Below are 21,519 nucleotides of genomic sequence, written 5' to 3'. Positions count from 1 at the left end.
GGCGCCGTGGGGGGCGGGGGGGAGGGGGAGCTGCCGCCGCGCCCCTCCTCCACCTCCTCCTCCTCCCCGTCGCGCGTAGCGGCAGCCACACGTGACCAGCCCCGCGCGCCGCGCTCTCAACGGGCTTGGCGGGGGCGCGCGCCGCCGCGCGCGCACCCCCGATCCCCTCCCGCAGCGCGCGTGCTCCCGGCAGGGAGAGGGAGGGGCGGGGCGGGGCCGCGCCGAGCGGCGGCGCTTCCGGTTGGGCAGCGGGAGAGCGGGCGGGCCTGAGGGAGCGATAAAGCGGCCGCTATTTGGTGGCGCGCCTCCCCTCGGAGCCCCCCCTTTCCCTTTCCCCTCCCCCTCCCCTCCCTTCCCCCTTCTCCCTTCTCCTCGCCTCCCCCCCTCCCCCCCCTCCTCCTCCCCGCCCCGCCGCGCGGCCCGAGTCCGCCAGCGCTCCCAGCCCGGCCTGCCGCCGTCACCGCCATTGGAGGGGGAGCGCCGAGGGGGTGCGCCGAGCCCCTCCCCCGGCCCGGCGCCCGGCGGCCATCGAGGAGGTGCCTCAACGGTGAGTGCGGGCCGGGGCGGAGGGGGGGGGGTCCCCTCTCCCCACCGCCCCCGCCACAAGCGTACGCATACACCGGCCGGCCGGGGCCTGGCGAACCCTGCTCCCCTCCCCCTGGGCACCGGGCCTGGGCCTTCCCCTCGTCCGGCCCCCGCCGGGGCGGGCGCGGGGGCGTCGCGGGGGGTGGGCTGGGGGAGCGGGCGGCCGGGGCGGCCGTTGCGCGGGGGGCGCGCGAGGGGGCTGCGCTTGCGGGCGGCGGTTGGTGCCGGCGCTGGGTGTGTGGCGCGGGGGAACAAAACAGGCGAGGCGTAAGTGGCGGCTCCGTGCGTGGGGAGGGAGGGAAGGAGGGAGCGGAGGTGGCTGGGGAAAATACCTGGAGCTCGGCGGTACAGGAATGAATGGGCGAGTTGCGTGACTCCCTGCCGGTAAGAGCTGCCCGGGCGAGGGAAGCGGTAGCCTCTGAAGCCGCAAGCGGCAGCGCCGGGAGGGCCGGGGAGGAGGGAGAAGCTGACTTCTCCGGGAGATGCTCTCCCCAAGCCCCCCGAGAGGAAAGTTAAAGAAGCGGAAAGAGCGGAAAGAAAGGTGAAGCACGYTGTGAACTCTGCTTTCCTCACGGTGAAATGTTGCAAGAAGCCTTGGGGGGGAAAAAAATAGTTTTTTACGGGACATTGCTGTTACCGGACTGTCCATTTCATTCGTGACAGAAGTAACTGCGGGAGATTGTATCATCCCGTGAGATCAGTGAGAGGGATGCAAACTAAACGGTCAAAAAATGTCACTCGATTGCATCCTTACATTATTAGGGAGGGCTGAAGCAAGTCTAACGGTGGTGGCGTTTTAGAGCTGATTTCTGAAATAAAGGAGGCTCATTTGCATTATGTGCACTTTTTGTAGCCCAGGGAAGGGCTGGCAGCAGTAGCCTGTAGTAGCTGGTGCAGGTGTTATGAGGATTTGATACTTGAGACTGTGCAGAGTGGAGTTGCATTAGTTGATGAGATAAGATAACAATTCAGCACTGTTAAAGTAAGAGGGGTAGCTGGAAGCTTGACTTATAGTGAGKTTTTTTTTAAGTTGAGAATATCTAAACTTTGGATTCCATTTTTCTTTTCAATAAGCTATCTTTGAACCTAATTTGCTTGAAGCTGGTTTGCTTTCAGAATAATTTAAATAGAGTTCTTAGCCTGATGTCACCAATAAAATTAATTGATATAGTATTAACTCATAGTTCATGACTAGATTGTGTACTATGGTTGGTCCAGTAGCTTTTTATTAGCTCAAGTTCAACACTGCAGAAATATGGTTTCCAGAGCCATTTTGGGAAGCTGTCTATGTACTATTGTGAAGTTAGAAAGCCCCATCAGAAGTACATAGACATAATTTTTCTACCCTGAACCTGACATAGATATGTTGACATTACTTCGTAGTATAAACCATTGTTATATCTTGTATTAAAAACTGATCTTGCTGTGTGGATTTGTCATTCTCTTAGCGAAGATGGAAATCTTGCAGGATAGCTGAACTGCTGTGTCCTTCATGTTTCTAAGTCATCTACATCTGGGCCAAGTATTGTCACTGTTCAACTTTCCTCTGACTTGAATCTTTCCTGGAAACATGGAAATGCATAAAACAGCTGTCTCATGCCTGAATCTAGTGCCCAACATTTCCTCATAGTACATCTTGCAGTCTCAGTTACTGGTTAGGTCAAAGGTTTTGTAGCTTTTTTAGGCATGTAATTTTAAAGACATGGTTCAACAGTCCCTGCTGATGGAAGTTTGCACATATAGGCTGGCTGGCAGTTGTCAGTTCAGCTGTGAGTACACAGTCAGATTCCTGTGGACACTGCTGGATTAGCAAGAGCAGAGTAATGTCATTCTTGTCTGCAGTGGGTTCACAATGCATTGCAACTCACCCTCTCTCTGCTGTTTGCACTGTGAAGTGCCAGCTCTACTGCATTGTGGGGATGTTTATGTGCAGCTTCTTTTGGGAGCTAAACTTCTGTTTCTTTTGTCAGCCACAACACAAGGATGTAGCTTCAAGAGAAGCATCATGTTGCCACCAGGCTGCCATTTACTTTTTGGCACTGCAAGAACAACATGTCATTTTCCCTTTTGCTTAAATACAGCAATAGTCTGGATCTATTCCTGCTAGTAGTCATAAAAGCAACGGTGCAGCTGTATCCAGCTTTCTTGTGCTAAGAACAAACTTTACTGTTTACCGTGGACCATGTTCAGTGACAAGGGGTATGGCTGAATTGTTTGCCTACAAGAAACTTTCAGGGCTAATGAAAATGAACAGCCATCTGTCCTGTGCAGTGACTGTACTTGTGAGAGAAGAGTTGTGATGCATGGCACTCTGTACAGGTGGAAGGATTATTGTTGGAAGGAGAACATTCCTAGAAGTACATGCTGACATCATCCCTCACTTGATGAAGATAATGGCCAATAGAGTGATGTCATGAACACAGTAGGAGGTTGCTGGAAACCTCTGCTTCCTATTGGTATGTTGCCTGTCATTGCAAGGTTGGACAGATGGCAGCACAGCTTAGGAGAGCCATCACTTTTAAGCCTCAGCTCACATTACCTGTGGACATAGGGAATCACAGGAAATAAAGGAGTTCCTACTTGAGGGCTTTACCAGCTGTGCTGGCATCACTGATGTGTTACATATCCTCATTCTCTGCTTATGTCTCACCAGACTTGATTCTGTATCAAGAGGAAAAGGGAGATTATAGGTCCTTCTGCCAGGGAGAACCAGGACAGTCAGATTTCGAAAGATGATATGACAGACTACTTGTTGCTGAATTCTGAAATTGTACATGTCATATTAAAAACAACCTGTATTTTCCTGTGGTCACAGGCAATCTAGATCTGTAACTTAGAGTCCTTTGCTTCCCTCTGGCACTGCCTCAGAGGTCCCAGAAATGACAACCACACCTTATCCTCTGTAGAGGGAAACTGCAAAAATTTATTAAACATTGCAAAACTGAGTATAGAATGTGTGTATTAAAAATAATCTGAAATGATTAATAGATGTGTAGCTAAGAAATTGGAATGGGATTGAAAAGTGGAGGTATCATGTTATGTGCCAGAGTCATTTTGTTGTGCCATCCGATACCTGGATTCTTGCTGATATACAATACCTCCTGCATTTTTTTTATGCCACTGGGAGGTGTTTTCGAGGGGCTGTAGAAAGTGTGGCTAGTTCTTCAAGGGGACCCTCATGGATGATGGGATGCAGAAGCTAGGAACTGTCTCTGAAAAGAGACATAATTACTGATTAGGTAGATATCAGAAGGTCTGTCTGCTGTGTGCATTAGCTCAGGCAACTTCTATTGCTCAATCTAACTTGAGCTCAACAGAGATTGCTGATACTGTTTTACTGCACTCTGTGGTTGCTCTGTGATATATGTAGCCAACTTCAGAACTGCATATGTTCCATTTGAACTCTCTCATTGCTTCTGACTTGTTGGGTACTTTTCTTTCCCCCAAGTCATGGCCTCAGCCTCACGGATGCTGAACCCAAGCAAGAAAAGTAGTGATTATTGTTCTTTCCTCAGATAGATATGGGTCCTCATTACCAATCCTTTTCATTGCCATTTTTCTGTTCTTCCTTTGGTGGAGAAGGTTATGGTCAAAACTACAGCATAGGAGATAGGATCTGGTAAGGATCTTTGACGTGCCTGTGGAGAGAGATGAAGGTGGTAGGAATCGTTGCAAGCTCTAGAAGTGTGAAAGAAGGGGAATGGGGAGAGGTGAGTGATGGAGCACCAGCTGAGACTGGTGGTACTGCTGCTGAGATCTCTCCAAGCAGTTCTTACATTGAGGGATGGACACTGATCCATATCACTTGAAGTCAGCAAAAATCTTTAGTCAAGCTAAGAGATGAGTTTGTGCTGAGGCTGTTACTGTACTTGATACTTGTGGGTACAGTGAGCTTATAGACAAAAGCACTTAACTGTTCAGGTTCAATAGAAATCCTCATGTCTCAGGAAAAGCTTGAATGAGTCTTGGCTGCTGTACTTGAAAGTTTAATATTGCAAACTCCAGAATCTTAGTGGAGGTTTCCTATGTGATAAGTACTTAGTCTGGAAGAGGAGACAGGATGCAGACACAGGACAGACATTAATGCTGGGCTTCAAGCTGCTGCTTCAATTATGCTGTATTCTCAGAATAGGTGGTTGGTTCTGTTTGGGTGTATCTGTGTTTGTTTTCTCAGTATTGCAGCCATGAAGAGCTAGGAAAGTTGGAGGGGATGCAGAAATACTGATTAAGGAATCAAGTACACGTATGTAGTCTAAATGTGGCCTGAAACAGCTACAGTCACTGGGACAGGACAAGTCCTGTAACTAAGGGTTTTGATGGGGACAATACTAAATCGCCCTGTTACAAAACAGGTAGGCCCTGGCAGAATGTCCGAAACAAGCAAAGCGGCCTGGGGCTTATGAAACAGTTGTCTGTATCTAGACTGCTGGCAGCATGTTTGTCAATTCTAGGAGTCTTCAGCAGGTTTAAAAGATGTTCTAGTTTGTCTGCCTTCCCCTGTGTTTCACAGGGGACCTGTCTCCCATGATAACTTGATCTTCATCCTGAAAATCCTATTTTTCCTTGGAAAAGGTTAATTGCCCTCAGAAAGGGTGCCCATAAAATCAGAACTATGTTTGGGTTTAGTATTCAGTCAAGTTCTTAGTTTGCAAAGGGACACCCTTACCCATTTTATAGCACCAGTTATTGTCCTTATCCTTTATATGGGTCTGACTTGGACCAGTACAGGGATAAGTCCCTTTGGTGTCTACAAGGAAGAAGGAACATGGTTGATCCTGTTGAGCTTTTCCAAAAAGGAGCTGCTTAGCACAGATTACATCACAATTCGTGGAGGTCCGAAGTCGTGGGAACCCAGTTAGCATAATTTTCTAGCCTAGCTGGCTGTGCTGGCTTGGGCATGTCTAGAAAACAATAACATGCTGTTCTTCAAACTTCCGCTCAACTAGGCAAGGCAGGAGCTGAGAAAGGATACAGTGCAAGGCAAGTTCTGATGCAAGAGTTCAAGGTAAAGAGAAATATGAATCAAGCAGTTACCTGTGCGATAAGCCTGAGTAGAGAGGAGGAGAGTAATGAGAAGTATGTAGAGACAATGGCATTTGAATACAAAGTGAGAAGGTAACATGAGGGATTGACAAGAAAATCTTACAGACTAGCTGTTCAGATACCTGTCAAGTGAATAAGCAAAATTTAAAGTTTATTCCTTCAAAAGTGTTTCAAAAAAATTTAAATCAGCAGCATGAATTAAGAGTGGTTCAGCACTGTGTGGCTTCATTATTGTTCTTGCAATGAATACGCTAGAATAGATTTACTGTTCCAGAGAGTCATGGCCTAAAGTGCTACAGTACTTAAAAGATGTCATGATTTGTGGTATGCTTAAATTTAGTAGTGATTTCAGCAGAAGGGGCAGTTTCTTCAGTGACTGCCAGCTTCAGTGTGCTGAAGTTACAAAATCAAAAGTGGTGAGTGATGGCAGTATAAGGGAAAGTACCCAAAACTCTTGAATGTTATTTCTTATGCCAAAGGTTTGAATGTCAGCCTTTGAACATCTTCTGGAGATGAAAATGCAGAAGTGTCTAACTTTTGCATTTCCAGAAACACCTTCTGGTGACAAAGCCTAGCAGCAATTTTGACAATTTGTAGAAGGGAGTTAAGGACCTGATTTTCTCCCTTTTCCATTTGGAAAGAAAATGGAAATTTCCATTGTAAAATAGGATAGGACTAAACAAAAGGAGAGAATGGGAGATTGGGTCAAGTGTAGGGAGAGGAGTGAATAACAGAAAACTGAAAGAGTAAGAGCTAGGTGTTGTGTAAAGAAGAGGAAAACAATAAAAAGAGTGGGAGAGATTTTTGTCTAGTGAATTTTGTAGTAAGCTGTGATAAATTCAGTTTGTAAAAGCCTTTTTTTGGTTCTCTAGGGGAAAGAAAGACTAGAGTAGAGAATTCAGGATTGCAACCAATTTTGAAAGTGACAAAATCCCTTCTGGTTCTGAAAAGGTGATTAGTGCAGTCTGCCCTTATCATCCTAATTGTGTTGTGCTGTGATTTGGTTAAAATGGATTCTTTTTCTTTATCTCTTATCATCAGTTCAAGTTCTTGGTTTTCAAATTCAAATCTGTCCCCTGCCTGCCTCCAAATACCCAACCAAAAACCAAATTTTAATTCTAAGGGCTTTTATGTCTTCTGGAGTGTAGGGCATCTACAAAGGCTTGCTTTGGGTTTTCAGTTGAATTTCTTTGCTCTTGCAGAAATGTAGGCCACTGAGGTCTCCTGTTGCCTTGTTTTGATCCTTTCCTGTGATATAAAGTTTGTTATAAGATGTTGAGAAGCGTTTTGTGGTCCGCGCTGAGCATGGTATGGACTACATTTGGTGAATCTTTTGCAAGTAAATGTCTTTTGTACAGTTGCTGATAGAGCTGGGAGACTGATGTAGGACCAAAAGATCCCTCCAGTTGTGTATTTGTAGAACAGTACAATTTCTTCTCAAATATCAATACATGTATAGATAGTATGCAGTTGGATATTGTTCTTTTTTTACCTATATGTAAAGGAGGATTTTTCAAGCTCTGTCCATGGTTCCATCATGCTTCCTGATTGGAGCTGCACCCATTTCTTTGAAAATCTACCTATTCCTGTGGCTTAATGTAAAATGCCTATGTATGGTGTGTGCAAAGAAGTTGTTCCATGAGCAACTGAACTAATGAACCTTAATTTCTTATGGATTTGTGCTCTGTACTGCTCAGCCCATTTCCCTTTCCTGTTTCTTCTTGTATCCACATCACCCTTTAGCAGCATTGCTAGTCTACTTTCATTCTCTTGCTGCTCTGATCCAAAAGCAACTTGCTTCTGTTCCTGATTTTCATGAAACTTGCAGAAATTCAACTTGAGACTGTATGCTTAGTCCAATTTGATTGGCATTCATGGTAGGGCAATGTGTTTGTGTAAGCCTCAATTTCATAAGAAACCAGGGAAAAATACTTTTGGAATAGATTCAGAAAACTTGTTTTGGATGCATATTTTTAGATTAGCTATTAGTCTAATATATTTTTAGACAGGAAAAATAACATTACATTGACACAAAAACATTGACTGTAAGTTTGTTTTGAAAGTGTCCTAAGAGAACCCCAAAATTAGGTTGGTATCTTAAGAGTGACAGTCATATAACAACTGTTTAATTTGAATCTACAAGGGAAAAAAAGTCAGCATTTTACATAAATATTGAGAAATGTCCAAATATTCCTTTTTAGCATAGAGATACCTCCCACATGTAGATGAAAATGACTTACAGAATATGGTTAGACTTGGTGTTCTGTTTATTGTATCAATTAATGTGAGTAACTCATATTGGAATTAATGGAATCTAGCCAGAGTATTAAAAATTGTTTGCATTTCAGATGCAATGCCTTTTTGAGGTTTTATTATAAAAATTTTATTTTGAAAAAGCTTTCATCCCTCTGGGGTGAGACAAAAGAAAATTTGCTTTGTATGCAGAGGGCTGTCAACTACACAAAAACTGGATAAAGTCACTGCTGTTTTTTGAAATAGTATTTTTGGTGTTCTTAGAGCAGCAGATAAAATGATGTAAGGGAAAATGTTTTCATAATGGATAGTCTTCATGAGCAGCAGCTTTTGTTTTCATGTACAGTAATTAGTGCAAGGAAAATAGTGTTTAACAGAGGAAAACAGAGCCTAGCTTTCAGGATGCTGTATTCTCCTTAGAAAAATTTTACGTGGCTTTGTCAAAAATAGCTAATTTGTTTTGAAATTTTATGATGAAGTTTTATTTCAGTGGCAGTGTTTCTAAGTACTTTTTGATTTCAGTTTAAATGCATAATGTAAGTAAAAACTTCAAATTTGGGAAGAAAGAACAACTGAGAAAGCAAGTCATGTTTATCAAATGGAGCGTAAATTTAGCTCTTCATTGCCTAAGTTCTTTTCTTATGGTTTGTTTGCAGATTTTTGCATTGCTATAAAGGCCTACTGTTACATACAAGCTTTGTTTTTCAGGCTGTACTGATGTAAAATAACTTGGAAAATTTGGAGGCACCTATATTTGGATTTCTTTATGAATGAGTTAGTACCCATACAAAAATTATGTTTTCTAAAATGGAGGGGAAAAAAAAAAAGCACATGAAGTTGTTTAAGAATGATGGAAGAGTTAAAATTAACATTGAGAGCTAACTATACAGATTTTTTTTGTCCTTTATTGCAGGAACTCTGAGGCTTGCTCTTTAAAAGGTGCAGTGCTGTGAAAACTGTTATACACCATAGAAAAATGGACATGTTGCAGATACTGCGTAAAACCACAGAGCGCTTAGAATGTGATCACTGCAGTTTCAGAGGAACAGACTATGAAAACATACAGATTCATATGGGTACCATACACCCAGAGTATTGTGATGAAATGGATGCTGCTGGTTTAGGTAAACTCATATTTTATCAAAAAAGTGCAAAATTGTTTCACTGCCACAAATGTTTCTTTACCAGCAAGATGTATTGCAATGTGTATTATCACATCACAGCACAACATGCAGCACCTGAGAAATGGAATGAGGAGCAGAAGGAACAGGTAGAGAGAGGGTCAGATTCCTCCAAAAAAAGTGTCAATTTGGAGCCACAGAAACCTACCCTTTCCCCTGAGTTAGTCAAACCTGCCCTTTCTCCTGAGCTCCCCAAATCTGAACCTGTTGTTTCCCCCAAGCTTCAGAAATCATCCATGTCCCCAGAGCCACAGAAGTCAGCCCAGGCCGTGTCCTCAGACCCAGAGAAGTCAGCCCAGGCCATGTCCCCAGACCCAGAAAAGTCAGCCCAGGCCATGTCTGCAGATCCAGAGAAGTTAGTATCTGCTGTGTCCCCAGACTCAGAGAAGTCTGCCCAGGTTGTGTCCCCGGACCCACAGAAGTCATCCCCTTCTGTGTCCCCAGACCCACAGAAGTCATCCCCTTCTGTGTCCCCAGACCCTCAGAAACCGGCCCCTGCTGTATCACCAGAGCCCCGTCGGCATTCCCCTGCTGTATCCCCAGAGCCTTGTTGGCATTCCCCTGCTGTGTCTCCGGAGCCCCGCAGATATTCCCCAGCTGTGTCTCCGGAGCCAAAGAAACCTACTCCAGCTGTATCTCCTGAACCACGAAGGTATGCCCCACCTGTGTCTCCTGAGCCCCGGAGGCATCCTCCTCAGATGCGTAGGCCTGCTCCTGCTTCTTCTCCTGAAACCCGGAGGCCTGCTCCTGCAGTTTCACCAGAATCGTGGAGACCAGGTCCTACAGTTTCCCCTGAGCCTTGGAGATCTACACCTCATGAGATCCAGAAATCTTCCACTGCTTCTCCCTGGGCTTCAAAATCTGGCATGTCGGTGTCCATAGAACCCCGGAGGTCTGCCCCTGAGCCCCGAAGGCCTGGCCCGGTTGTGTCGCCAGAGTCTAGGAGGCTTGTTGCTGACTCATGGAAATCTACTTCCTTTTCTGAATCCCAGAAGTCTACTCTTGTTTCTTCTGAGCCATGGAAACCCATCTCATCTGTTTACCCTGAAGGCTGGAAACCTGTTCTTTCCCCTGATACATGGAAGCATTCTCCCCCTGTTTCTCCTGAGCTTCGRAAGTCTAGTCACACTGTTTCCTCTGACACTTGGAAGCCTTCTTTCTTTCCTGAGGTCCGTAAACCTGCTGCTTCAATATCTCCTGAATCGTGGAAACTCTCTGAGTCCCGGAAATCTATGTTTTTTTCTGAAACTCAGAAAGCCACCCCTGCTGCTTCCTCTGAGGTTCAGAAACGGGCCCACTTCCCTGAACCTCGGAAAAGAGCTCTGTTTCCAGAGTCACGTAAATCTAATCCTACTGTTTCTGCTGATGTCCAAAAACGTGCTGTCTTTTCTGAGCCCCAGAATCAGGTGTCTACTTCTGCTGTTTCTACTGAAGTCCAAAAACATGCCCAATTTTCTGAAGCCCAGAAGTCAGCTCCTGTTTCTCCTGAAGTCCAGAAGCATGCCCTATTTTCTGAAGCCCAAAAACTTGGTCCTGTTTCCCCTGAAGTTCAGGAACATAGTTCCTTTCCAGAATCCCAGAAATCTGCTTCTCCTGAGATCCAGAAACATGCCCTCTTCACTGAGTCCCAGAAACCTACTCCTATTTCTCCTGAGTCCCCAAAACAAGCTCTTTTTACTGACTCCCAGAAATCTGCTGTTTCTCCTGATGTTCAAAAACATGCTGTATTTTCTGAGATGCAGAAATCTGCTGCTTCGTTATCTGCTGATGTCCAGAGACATACTGAACCTACTGTACCTGCTGAAATCCAGAAAAGCATCCTATTTTCTGAGTCTCACAAATCTGTTCCAGGTTTTTCCTCTGAGCCCCAGACACCTAGTGAGTCTGGTGAGAGTGACTTTCTTTCTCACAGTTTAGATGATCAAAAACCACTGGATGATTTATTTTCACAGGAGGAACAATCAATATTAGCCAAAGATTCACCAGAAGACATGTTATATTCATGCCCCAAAAAGAAGCCCAAGAAGGAAAACCAGGAGAACTCAGATTCTGAACTAAATAGCAGTGAGTATGGAAAAAGAGAGATGGACTCAATGGAGATAAAGGAGCAAGAATCCAACAGTGACCAAGAGCAATATGATATGGAGTCATCTGATTACAGCAAAGAGAGTAAAATGGATGCCACTACTCCCATTCAGCCACAGTGTGTGTTGCAGTTTACTGAAGAGAAAGAGGCTTTTATCTCGGAGGAAGAAATAGCAAAATATATGAAGCGCGGCAAGGGAAAGTATTATTGCAAAATTTGTTGCTGTCGTGCAATGAAAAAAGGTGCTGTCTTGCATCATTTGGTTAACAAGCATAATGTTCAAAGCCCATACAAATGTAAAATATGCGGCAAAGCTTTTCTCTTGGAATCTCTTCTTAAAAACCATGTTGCTGCTCATGGTCAAAGTTTGTTGAAGTGTCCACGTTGTAATTTTGAATCAAATTTTCCCCGAGGCTTTAAGAAACATTTAACCCATTGCCAAAGCCGTCATAGTGATGATACAACTAAAAAACATTTGGACAGTCTTGAACCACTTGAAGAACAAATTTAATCTGTTTTTCCCTTATGCTAGAAAATCTTAATTTACGGAAGTGTTCAAAAGTGTTGCTGTATGTTAACCAAGTAGTTTAGCTGATCTGACAAGTCAGAAGATGCATGGTTTATTGTACTATGTTTAACTTGTCTTATAGCTGTATTAATGAAATGATTTACTTTTCAAAAGTAATTTTAAATACATGTTCATGTCTCTGTATTACCCATCAGTAAAGTCATATTTTATTTTTCAGATATACTATGTTTCTGAAACCAAAATGGATAAAAATTAGTTTTGTAAAGATTTGTAAAACATACAGGCAATTAAGGACCAGAGTGGCAAGCAATCCATATATTCCTGTGAAGACTGAACTTGATTTGTTAAATATCTTATTTTTCAAAATGTTTTTATCAAACTCTCAAAATTGAAATTCTCATCAAATTGGATGTGAATGAGCCAGGCTTGAGAAACTGCCAATCTTTCTGAAATAATTCTGCCCTAAGGTTGTAACTGAGTGTATAGCCATTTATTGGAAATTTATTGCACTCAATTCTTTGGCTTACTTGTCTCAGATTTAGGAGCATCAAGGTACTTATTTTGTGATTCTGTATTTTGGCCATGTTTTAAGCATGTACTAATATACATTAAATTGATGGATTAACATCAGACTATGTATAGCTTAACATTTTCTCTCGATAATTCGGATGTTTGTTATGTCAGAAAAAAACCTAAATTTATTGTATCTGGTGAAATGTTATGCTTTAATCTTTTAACAATAAAACACCAAACCTGGGCATCGGCCATTGTTCTTTTCTTCCAAATTGAGAACAAAACCTTTAATGTTCCATTAAGTCATAGTCTTTCAAATATTGCTGGATAGCAAAATGCAATGCAAAATAACTGTGGAGTTCTGCTGTAAATACTACAACTTAGTCATCAGCATATGAAAGCAAGGTTAGTCTAAATTCTGTCTATTTCAGAAAAGCATATTAGACATAAATAGGGGGAAACATGGAAAACTGGAATGTGTACATTGTTATTTAGCTTTTTTGTTATTTAAGTATTAGCTGTTCAAAAAAATTGTTTCATAATTCAACAAGAGCATGGATTATATGTGGAGGTAGTACAAGGGAAGTTTCATTCTCCTCAGGGCTAAATTAAGTGTAGACTTAAGCTGTTGTAAATATTGGCTTTGAGTATGAATGTGATAATGTACAAAAGCTCCTTCAAACTGGGAAATTTTCAGACTTAAAATCCTACCTAAGAGCCTCAGATTGATTTGATTGAAGCCTGGATCTAATATCTTTTGTGGTTTTAAGAGGAATTCTGGAATGAAGGGAGAAAACTTTTAAAGCACTTGCCTGCCTTCTCAATGTTGCCTACTAAGACCAAGCTTTCTTGCATGGTCCTCTTAGACAGGACCAAAACCACTCTGTGCTGTTCTAACTCCAGTGCCATTTCCTTTTGTGTACTCAAGACTAGAATTTGCTTGTGTGCATTTTTTTTAAACTAGGACTGACTAGATAAATCTAAAGTGAGAGTTTTTTGGTCTGGTGCTTGACTATTAAGCCCCGCCAGTGTCATCTTGCTTAGTATAAAAGCTGCTTTTTTCCTCTACTGTTATTTTATCAGTCTTGGTGCAGCCGTTTGATTACAAGGATGCCTGATACTATTTGAAAAAAAGGAAGAAATCAAGGAAGAACTTGTTTGTCTTGGAAGTAGTGTCACCTTTACAGTCTGATTTCTCATTATTGACAGATTCTGGTTTCTCACTTCTTTGCACCTGCTRATGCCTTTGATTTCTGGGAATTCATTGTCAAGGCTTCATGCTGCTCCTCTACATTTTTTTTTTGCCAGCTGACTCCACTTGTACCTGATTTAATCCACTGGTACCTTTAATCTTAATTAACAGCTGTCAAAGTGTACTTTATAACTCTCAGAGATAAACTTTGCAAGTCCCCTTGATGTTGGGACATTGAATCTCTTTAAATACAGGTATGATGGGCTCTCTTCAGTTTCTCCTAGTACAGAACTTTGCAAAAGCCTTATGGAAATTGAAGGGCACTTCTGGCATATATTTTGTTGTCCAAACTAAGTATTCTTTCACCATGCCTTATGCAATAATAATACTAGTTTGAGATCCTTAAGAGGTGTAGGAAGGATCTGCTGGAATTTCAACTTAACTCATTTCTCTAAGCAGCTGTAGGGCATCACTAGACAGATCAGATTGGGGGCTTTATTGTTTCCCTTTCAGACAACCTCTAGTTATAGATGCAGAAGAGATGATGAATGCTCTGAGTACAAACAATAATCATTCTTTTCTGTGACAGGAAAGAAATGCAAGTGAATTACTTCAAGATTTACCAGTGAAAGAATTTGTTTAAAATATGCCTATTGCTATATTTCAGTCCTTCAGGATATACTCTGTGAAATAATGGCAGCTGAAATTGTTATAGTAAACAAATACAATTTCTGTAAACTGCAGGCCTCTGTATTAAGTTGCTGGGGCATTTTATCAAAGCTCTCAGTGTAGAGTGCTGCTATCTTTACTCATGCCTGTTCTTTAGCATAAGGACCCTTTGTGGTCAATGCTGCTTTCATAGTTCTGAGTTCAGTTTTGTTTTGGAGGTGGAGGTTGGTTGACAAACAACATCAGCAGCATGGGAGATAGTAACTGGGACAAACACAAAGAAAGATTATGTATGGTAAAAATACTACAGATGCAGTTCCTTCCCTTTTTTTCTGAACCCTGGGGGCTGCTCCTGCCTAAGAGAAATACAATTACATACCTTAGATATAAAGAAAATAACTTTTTTCCAAAAGGCTATTTATAATCTATGTTGAGAAATGTGGTAGACAAAAAATTTTAAATACACTGCTACATATGCACTGTATACAGTCATTCATAGGTGACATACAGCTGCAAAGCCATTACCTTAGTAGAAATAAGATGAGAAGCCTCTTTGGAACCAGTGGGTTAGGGCTAGGGTTTAGAGACAGAAAAGTGTGCAGCTCCAGTTGAAGTGGGGTTGATAGGGATCTGGTTTAAGCTTTCTGTAAGAGAGAAGAGTAAAATTAAACTTGATTTTTTTATGAATTTTCATAAATATCACTCATTGGGTTTTGTATGATGCTTAATGTTAATTTTGGGATTGGATATAGCAGTTCATATGTTTTTAAAATTCATTTCCTTCTCTTTGTATATCAGTATAATACTTCATCTCAATTTTAGAAACAAAATCTTGTAGAAAAAGTAATTGTCAAAGGTCTGCCACTGGATTCGTAGTTTTGTACCTTGGAGTTCTGTATCACATCAGGACTGTTCTGTGAGGTTGAATAGCTTACCGTAACATCTTACTGACATGAGTACACTGAGGTCACCACAACCATTGCTGTGCTCATATTTATGTAGTTTTAAAAGAGAAAGGGGAGGGGAAGGAGTTGAATTGTTTCCTACCATACAGAACCTGCTGTTATGACCTGTCCTGTTCCCATTAGGTAAACTGTGATCAAATAATTGCCTTTTTGAAGTATAAGCATATAAAAACATTTTTATTGTTCACTGTCCATGGGGAATGAGAAAGGTCTTTCAAGAAAAAACTGTCAGAGCTAAATAAATCCATTTAAATCTTTGAGAATGCAAAATTTAAGAAACTGAGTATCTGAACAGCATGTACGTGAAGGTGCAGGATGTCACCTGAATTCTAACCTTTCTGTATAAGCTTTGTAATAGACTTTAAAAACATGATTATAGACTTCTTAAAAATAGATTTTATATATATATAAACCTTTTGCAGTGCATGTATAATACCTTGCATTTTCCTTTCCATGTAGGTTTATGTGAAGTAGGGTGTTGTTTTTTTTTAATGCCAGTTTCTAAGGTCAAGAGAGAAGTAAAAAATTTCTTTAATAGCACAAATTGCTTTAGCTGCCACTTGGAGGTTGTATCAGTCATCTCTAAAGGTCACAAATATACGATATATAAATAACACCGAAAAATTATATATAAAATAGATATCTGTAATTCCTCAATGTTATTTTGTAAAACTTCTAGAATTTTAGAATGAGTTGCTACATACTGTTTGTATAAACTTCAATGCATTCTGTGGCTTACTACTCTATATATGTATTGAGAAAGAGTCAAGTTAGTTAAAAGCCAACGGGAGTAATCTATCCATGACAGCACAGAAATTTGTGAAAATTAGTTTTCTCTGCTACCTAAGTATTAGTAAACATTTTTTCTTGTARTGACAAATAATATATGTTAATGAAAGACAGCATTGTGAAATTATTTCCTGACTTTGAAGTATATAGTCAGTATATACTTGGATAAAAGACTACTAATAATCAACTTTAAGATTCTTTGTATTTTTAATAGTGTTATTTTTTATAGATTATATGTATGAGTGAGAAAATTCTCTTGTAAGTAACTTTTTGGCAAAATGTCAGTGAAAACAGTGGTTCTTTTTATACCATCTCAGTCTTTGGGGAGGAATCTGTTTTGTGTATGCTTGGAAGAACACAGAATGGAATCCTTTTCATGCAAAATGCTTTATGGAAAGTACAAAATGGAAAGTAAGAATAAAGAAACTTCAGAGAATGGCATTATTCTTTCTTTGTTGTTTTTCAGCTAAATTAGCTGTGAGCATATGTGCAATATAACCTTATCTTCATTTTTTGTATTGCAAAAAGGGTTAAATAACTGTATTGAATGTCCGGTCGTGTTTTTAAAGTGCATTTTCGCAAGCTTTTAATAAAAAACAGTATTCTATAGAGAACTCAGGTATTTTTTAGCAAAGGACATTTCTGTTGCAGATTACAACTTTTCCTTTGATATCTGTGAAGAAATTTTTGCAAGAATTGTTACTTCAGTAATAAACATTCCTTCTCTAATCATGCTCCAGAGTATCTAAATGGATGTCTAGATATATCTCTACATTGTTGAAGCTCTAAAACAAAGAAATCATCTGGAATGTAACCACTTGAGTGTGAACATTTATGAAATGTTAATGGTACTGGATGAGCAAATTAAACTGTGGAAAAAATAGCTGTTTATCAAAAACTGGAGACCCTTTAAGAGTCGATAGTAATGTTTTAAGGCAAGAATTGCGTGTAGTTCACAATATTCTGTTCTGAGAAAGAGCCTCTAAAAGAATTAAAGAATCTAATTTTAGTTCATTTAGGAGAAGCCAGATCAAAGTAACTCTGCCTTATTTTTATTGTCTGATACACTTAACAGGATCTTTTTTTTTTTTGAGCTGTACAATCAAAAAACATTAGGTCTTGTTTCTAGTCTTTCTACACCAGAGAAGTATTGCTATCCCCACTTCATAACAGACTGATCTTTCCATTTCATGATCAGATCAGGGCAATGTACCTGCAGGCTTTCTCTGAAAAGGATACTCCTGGACTGTCCTTCGCCCTGGCTGTACGTTCTCACCACTTCTCCTGTGTCCACTTAGCTGTCATGCAGCCTTTTGGTGACTCAGATCAGCTTGCTGATTCTGCTGGAAATTTACTGTTTTTTTCCTTGCATTGCAGAGTTAGTTTCACAGCAATCAGTTGATCTGATTTGTCTGGCAGCTGCAAGTGCTGATGTGAAAGAAATGAGGGTTGGGGGGGGGGGGGGGGGGGGGGGGACGACGACATTTCCTCTGAAGGTATAGGGCCAAGGCCACAAGGGAGGGTGAGCTGATGGGCTTGAGGTAAGTTTTAAAGTGCACCCCGAGTCACAGACATATTGGCAAACTTGCTCAGCAGGTATGTCCCAGTGTCCTAACTCAGTCACAATGTTTTCTCATGTCTGCTTCTTACCTGTCAGTTGTCATACTCAGTGTCTGTTGACTTGGTCTTTTTTTTCAGTGCCTCTCACCTTTTTTAGTCTATATCTCACTGAATGCTCCAGGCAAGATTCTTTTTATCCCTCGTGAAAGAGTAATGAAACCATAAATGGTTCCCTAAGAAAAATGGATCAAATGTGTATTGTGTGCTTAGTGTCTCATTAGTTGAGCCTGAAGCCTTGCTTCAGTGGCTGGGACTTGCTGTTTTGTTTAACCTGCAGAGTAAATCTAACTGTACCTAGACAATCCTTGACAGCAATTGAGATTTGTATAGGTATTAGAAACTGATTTTTTGATGCCCTGTCTCAGATACGTGTACCAGTATTGACTCTTCACAGTGCACAACCTTCTGAAACCCAAAACCTCGAAGTTCAGAGTTTAAGCGAAACTCAGTGGAAAAGCAGGCATGATTCCCAACTGCTTCCTCCAGTGCTGCAAGAGAAAACTTAGGAATAGTTGTTCTTTTCTTTGTATGATGAGAGGAATGAACATTCAGCATTTAAATTTATTCCTTATTTTCCCTCCATGCACAGTGGTAGAATTTGATGCATACTGAAAAAAAGCAACCATTCTGAGTCATCTCCAAACCTAAATGAAGCCTCCTGTCTTTTGAAAGTAAAAAGAAAAATAAATACTTAAAACCTAATGGAGAAAATGAAATCCAAGCATTTAGAACAAAAATACCTGTCATAGGTACCTGTCGTTGTGACTTTGTAGCAGGCTAGGAGTTTATCAGTTACAGTGTGTATGGTATGTACTTCTAGTTAGTAGCCATCAGTGCTCACAGTAACAAAAGCATTCTGATAACAAATGAAAACTCCTTAAACCTAGAYCTTATATATCATTTCTTATTGTCTGTAAAACAGTAAAGATTGGAAATCTTATTTTTTATTATCACTTAACTTCTGTTCCTAAGATAATTACAGATAATGGAAAACAGGGGGTCCAGGTGGTGGTCTTCTCAATCCTGCCACTGAAGTGGAAAGGCTTGCAGAGAAATGCATGGATCATGTTGGTTGACACCTGGTTGCAAATTTGGTGGTGTGGACAAGGATTTGGCTTTTACAACCCTAGGATCCTGTTTGAGGATCAAGGACTGCTAGGGAGATGGAATGGGTATTTGGCTTTTCTGAGTCTGTGACCCTGCGTGAAGAATGAGAGCTACTGGGGAGAGGTGGAATCCACCTGACAAAGTAGGGCAAGAGCATCTTTGCCCAGTAGGCTGGCTGACCTGGTGAGGAGAGCTTTGAACTAGAAACAACATGGGAGGGAGATTACAACCTGCAGTTAAATGAGGAAAACACTGGACAGGAGTGGAAAGTGAAGGTGCAGGGTTGTGGGATCAAGAGACCCCTCAGGAAGAATAAAATGGTGAAAGGAGGCCCACTTCAAGTGTTTGTGCACAAATGCATGCAGTTTGGCAAATAAGCAGGAGGAACTAGAGCTGTGTGTGTGGAATAATTGAGTTGTGGTGGGACAGCTCMTACAACTGGAGTGCTGCAATGAATGTCTACAGGCTATCCAGGAAAGATAGGCAAGGGAAGATGAAGGAAGAGGAGGTTGCCCTCTATGTGAAAAAGCAGCTCAGATGTATGGTACTTCTATAGGATGGATGACAGGCTGGTTGAGAGCCTGCAGGTCAGTGTGAGAGGACCTGCCAGTTAGGGTGACATGGTGAGAGTTTGTTACAGACCACGTGATCAGGGTGAGAAAGTGTATGAAGCCTTCTCTAAGCCACTTGAGAAAGTCTCTGTATCACAGACCTTGATTCTTCCGGGGGACTTCAATCTCCCTGACAACTGCTAGAAGGGCAACACAGCAGGTTTAAGGTAATCCGGGAGGTTTCTGATGGGTGTCAGGGATAGCTTCCTGATGCAGGTAGTGGATGGGCCAGCCAGGGGTGACCCACAGCTGGGTCCACTGATTGGAGATTTGATAATCAATGGTAGCCTTAGCTGTAGTAATCATGAAATAATGAGGTTCAAGATCCTGAGGGGAGTGAGGAAGGCAAATATCAGAGTACAGGCCTTAGATTCCAAGAGACCAGACTTTGGCTTATTCAGGGAACTTGTAGGTGGGATCCCATGGGGCAGTTCTGAAAGATAAAGAAGCTGAGGAAAGCTGGCAAGTCTTTAAGGACAACCTGCCAAGAATGGTCTAACCTGATAGGAAGACAAGCAGATGTATCAGGAGACTGGCTTGGCTCAATGGAGCATCCATGACAGAGCTCCAGTGCCAAAAGGCAGTATGCAAGAGATGAAAGAAGGGACAAGCTACATAGGAGGGATTTAGAAACATTGCCCAGACACGTAGGGATGGGGTCAGGAAAGCCAAAGCTCACCTAGAGCTGACACTTGCAAGGGACATCAGCGCAATAGGAAGAACTTCTACTGTCACATTAGTAGAAAAAAGGCTGAACAAGGAAAATATGGGACTTGATGAACAGAATCGGTGAAAGGGTTCAAGGAGTAGAAGGACTACCAGGAGTGGGTGAGGGTCAGGTCAGGAATTACTTGAGAGAACTCAACTCATACAAGCCCATGGGATGCTATGGGTGGCATCCAAGGGTGCTGCATGAATTGGCTGATATTCTCGCAAGGCTATTCTCTATAATCTTTAAAAGGTCATGGAGACCGGAGAGGTCCTCAATGACTGGAGAAAGGAAAATGTTGCACCAGTCTTCAAGAAAGGCCAGAAGCATGATCTGGGGAACTACAGGCTTCTCAGCCTCACTTTAATCTCTGAGAGAAAATCATGGAGTGAGTCCTCTTGGAGAACCTTTCTGGGCACGTGAAGGAAAAGCAAGTGGAACAGTCAGCATGGTTTTACCAAGGGTAAATGGTGCCTGACCGACCTGGTTGATTGCCTTCTTTGATAAAATGACTGGATTTGTGAATGAGGTGCAGAGTAGTGGATGTCATTCACTTTGACATTAGAAATGCTTTTGACACTGTTTCCCACAAAATTCTTGTACCAAAGTTAGGATATTATTGTTTGGATGGGTGGACAACTAGATGTGTAAAAAAAATGGTTGGAAGACTGAGCTCAGAGGGTTGGTTAATTGGTTGTACTCTACCTGGAGGCTGATAACAAGTGGGATAACACAGGGGTCCATCCCTGGACCTGTCCCATTTAACATCTTCATAATAACCTGGAGGAGGTGATGGAGTGCATGCTCATCAAGTTCACAGATTATACAAAACCGGGGGAACCAGTCAATATGCTCCAGGGCAGGACTGCCATTCACACAGACGTGGACAGCTGGGAAGAATGGGCCGACAGGAACCTCATGAAATTCAACAAGGACAAATGGAAAGCCCTGCAAGAGGGAAGGAAGATCTCCTTGCAGTGATACTGGCTGGAGACCGACTGGCTAGGGAGCAACTCTGCGGAAAAGGGCCTGGGGGTTCTGGTGGGCAGCGAGTTGAGGATGAGCCAGCAGTGTGCCCTGGCAGCAAAGACAGCCAACAGCATCCTGGGCTGTAAGAACAGAAGCATCACCAGTAGATGGAGGGAAGTGATCATCCCCCTCTGCTCAGCACTTATTAGACCACATCTAGATACTGTGTCCAGTTTTGGGCCCCTCAATCCAAGAAAGATGTCAATAAGCAGGCGTGAGTTCAGTGGAGGGCCCCTGAGAAGGTCAGGGGGCTGGATCACTTGCCCTGTGAGGAGAGCCTGAGGGAATGGGCCTTATTCAGTCAGGGTAAGAGATGGCCTTGGAGGACCTCACAGCTGCCTGCCAGCAGTTACGAGAAGGTTATCAGAAGACAAAGCCAGGCTCTTCACAGTGGTGCATGGCAGGAAAACAAGAAACAGCAGGCATAAATTGAAACAAAAGAGGTTCAGACTGGATTTAAGGCCAAACTTTCTCAGCAGTCAGGCAGTGGGACAGGCTGCCAGTGAGGTTGTGCAGGCCCCGACTTTGGAGGTTTTCAAGACCTGACTGGACAAAGCCCTGAGCAGCCTGGTCTGGCCTTGCTGGTGGCCCCGCTTTGAGCAGGAGGTTGAACCTGAGACCTCCAGAAGCCACTTCCA

At 42.2% G+C, this 21,519-nt stretch overlaps 1 protein-coding gene across 2 annotated transcripts; it reads left to right on the top strand.

The window, feature by feature from the left end:
* Positions 1 to 404: 404 nt before the first annotated feature.
* Positions 405 to 12,442, top strand: CHAMP1 (chromosome alignment maintaining phosphoprotein 1). Of its 2 annotated transcripts, XM_026055296.1 has the most exons (3): positions 406 to 547; positions 8,795 to 9,005; positions 9,540 to 12,442. In XM_026055296.1, the coding sequence occupies exons 2-3, from the start codon at positions 8,858 to 8,860 to the stop codon at positions 11,657 to 11,659; spliced, it is 2,268 nt and encodes a 755-aa protein (XP_025911081.1). In that variant the 5' UTR covers positions 406 to 547; positions 8,795 to 8,857; the 3' UTR covers positions 11,660 to 12,442. The 2 variants fall into 2 exon arrangements, with proteins under 2 accessions (XP_025911071.1, XP_025911081.1); XM_026055286.1 differs by having other exon boundaries at positions 405 to 547; positions 8,795 to 12,442.
* Positions 12,443 to 21,519: the final 9,077 nt, after the last annotated feature.

The sequence above is a fragment of the Apteryx rowi genome, unplaced genomic scaffold, assembly GCF_003343035.1.
Source record: "Apteryx rowi isolate R43461 unplaced genomic scaffold, aptRow1 scaffold_123, whole genome shotgun sequence".
NCBI lineage: Eukaryota > Metazoa > Chordata > Aves > Apterygiformes > Apterygidae > Apteryx > Apteryx rowi.
This window is presented reverse-complemented; position numbering and strand designations above follow the sequence as displayed.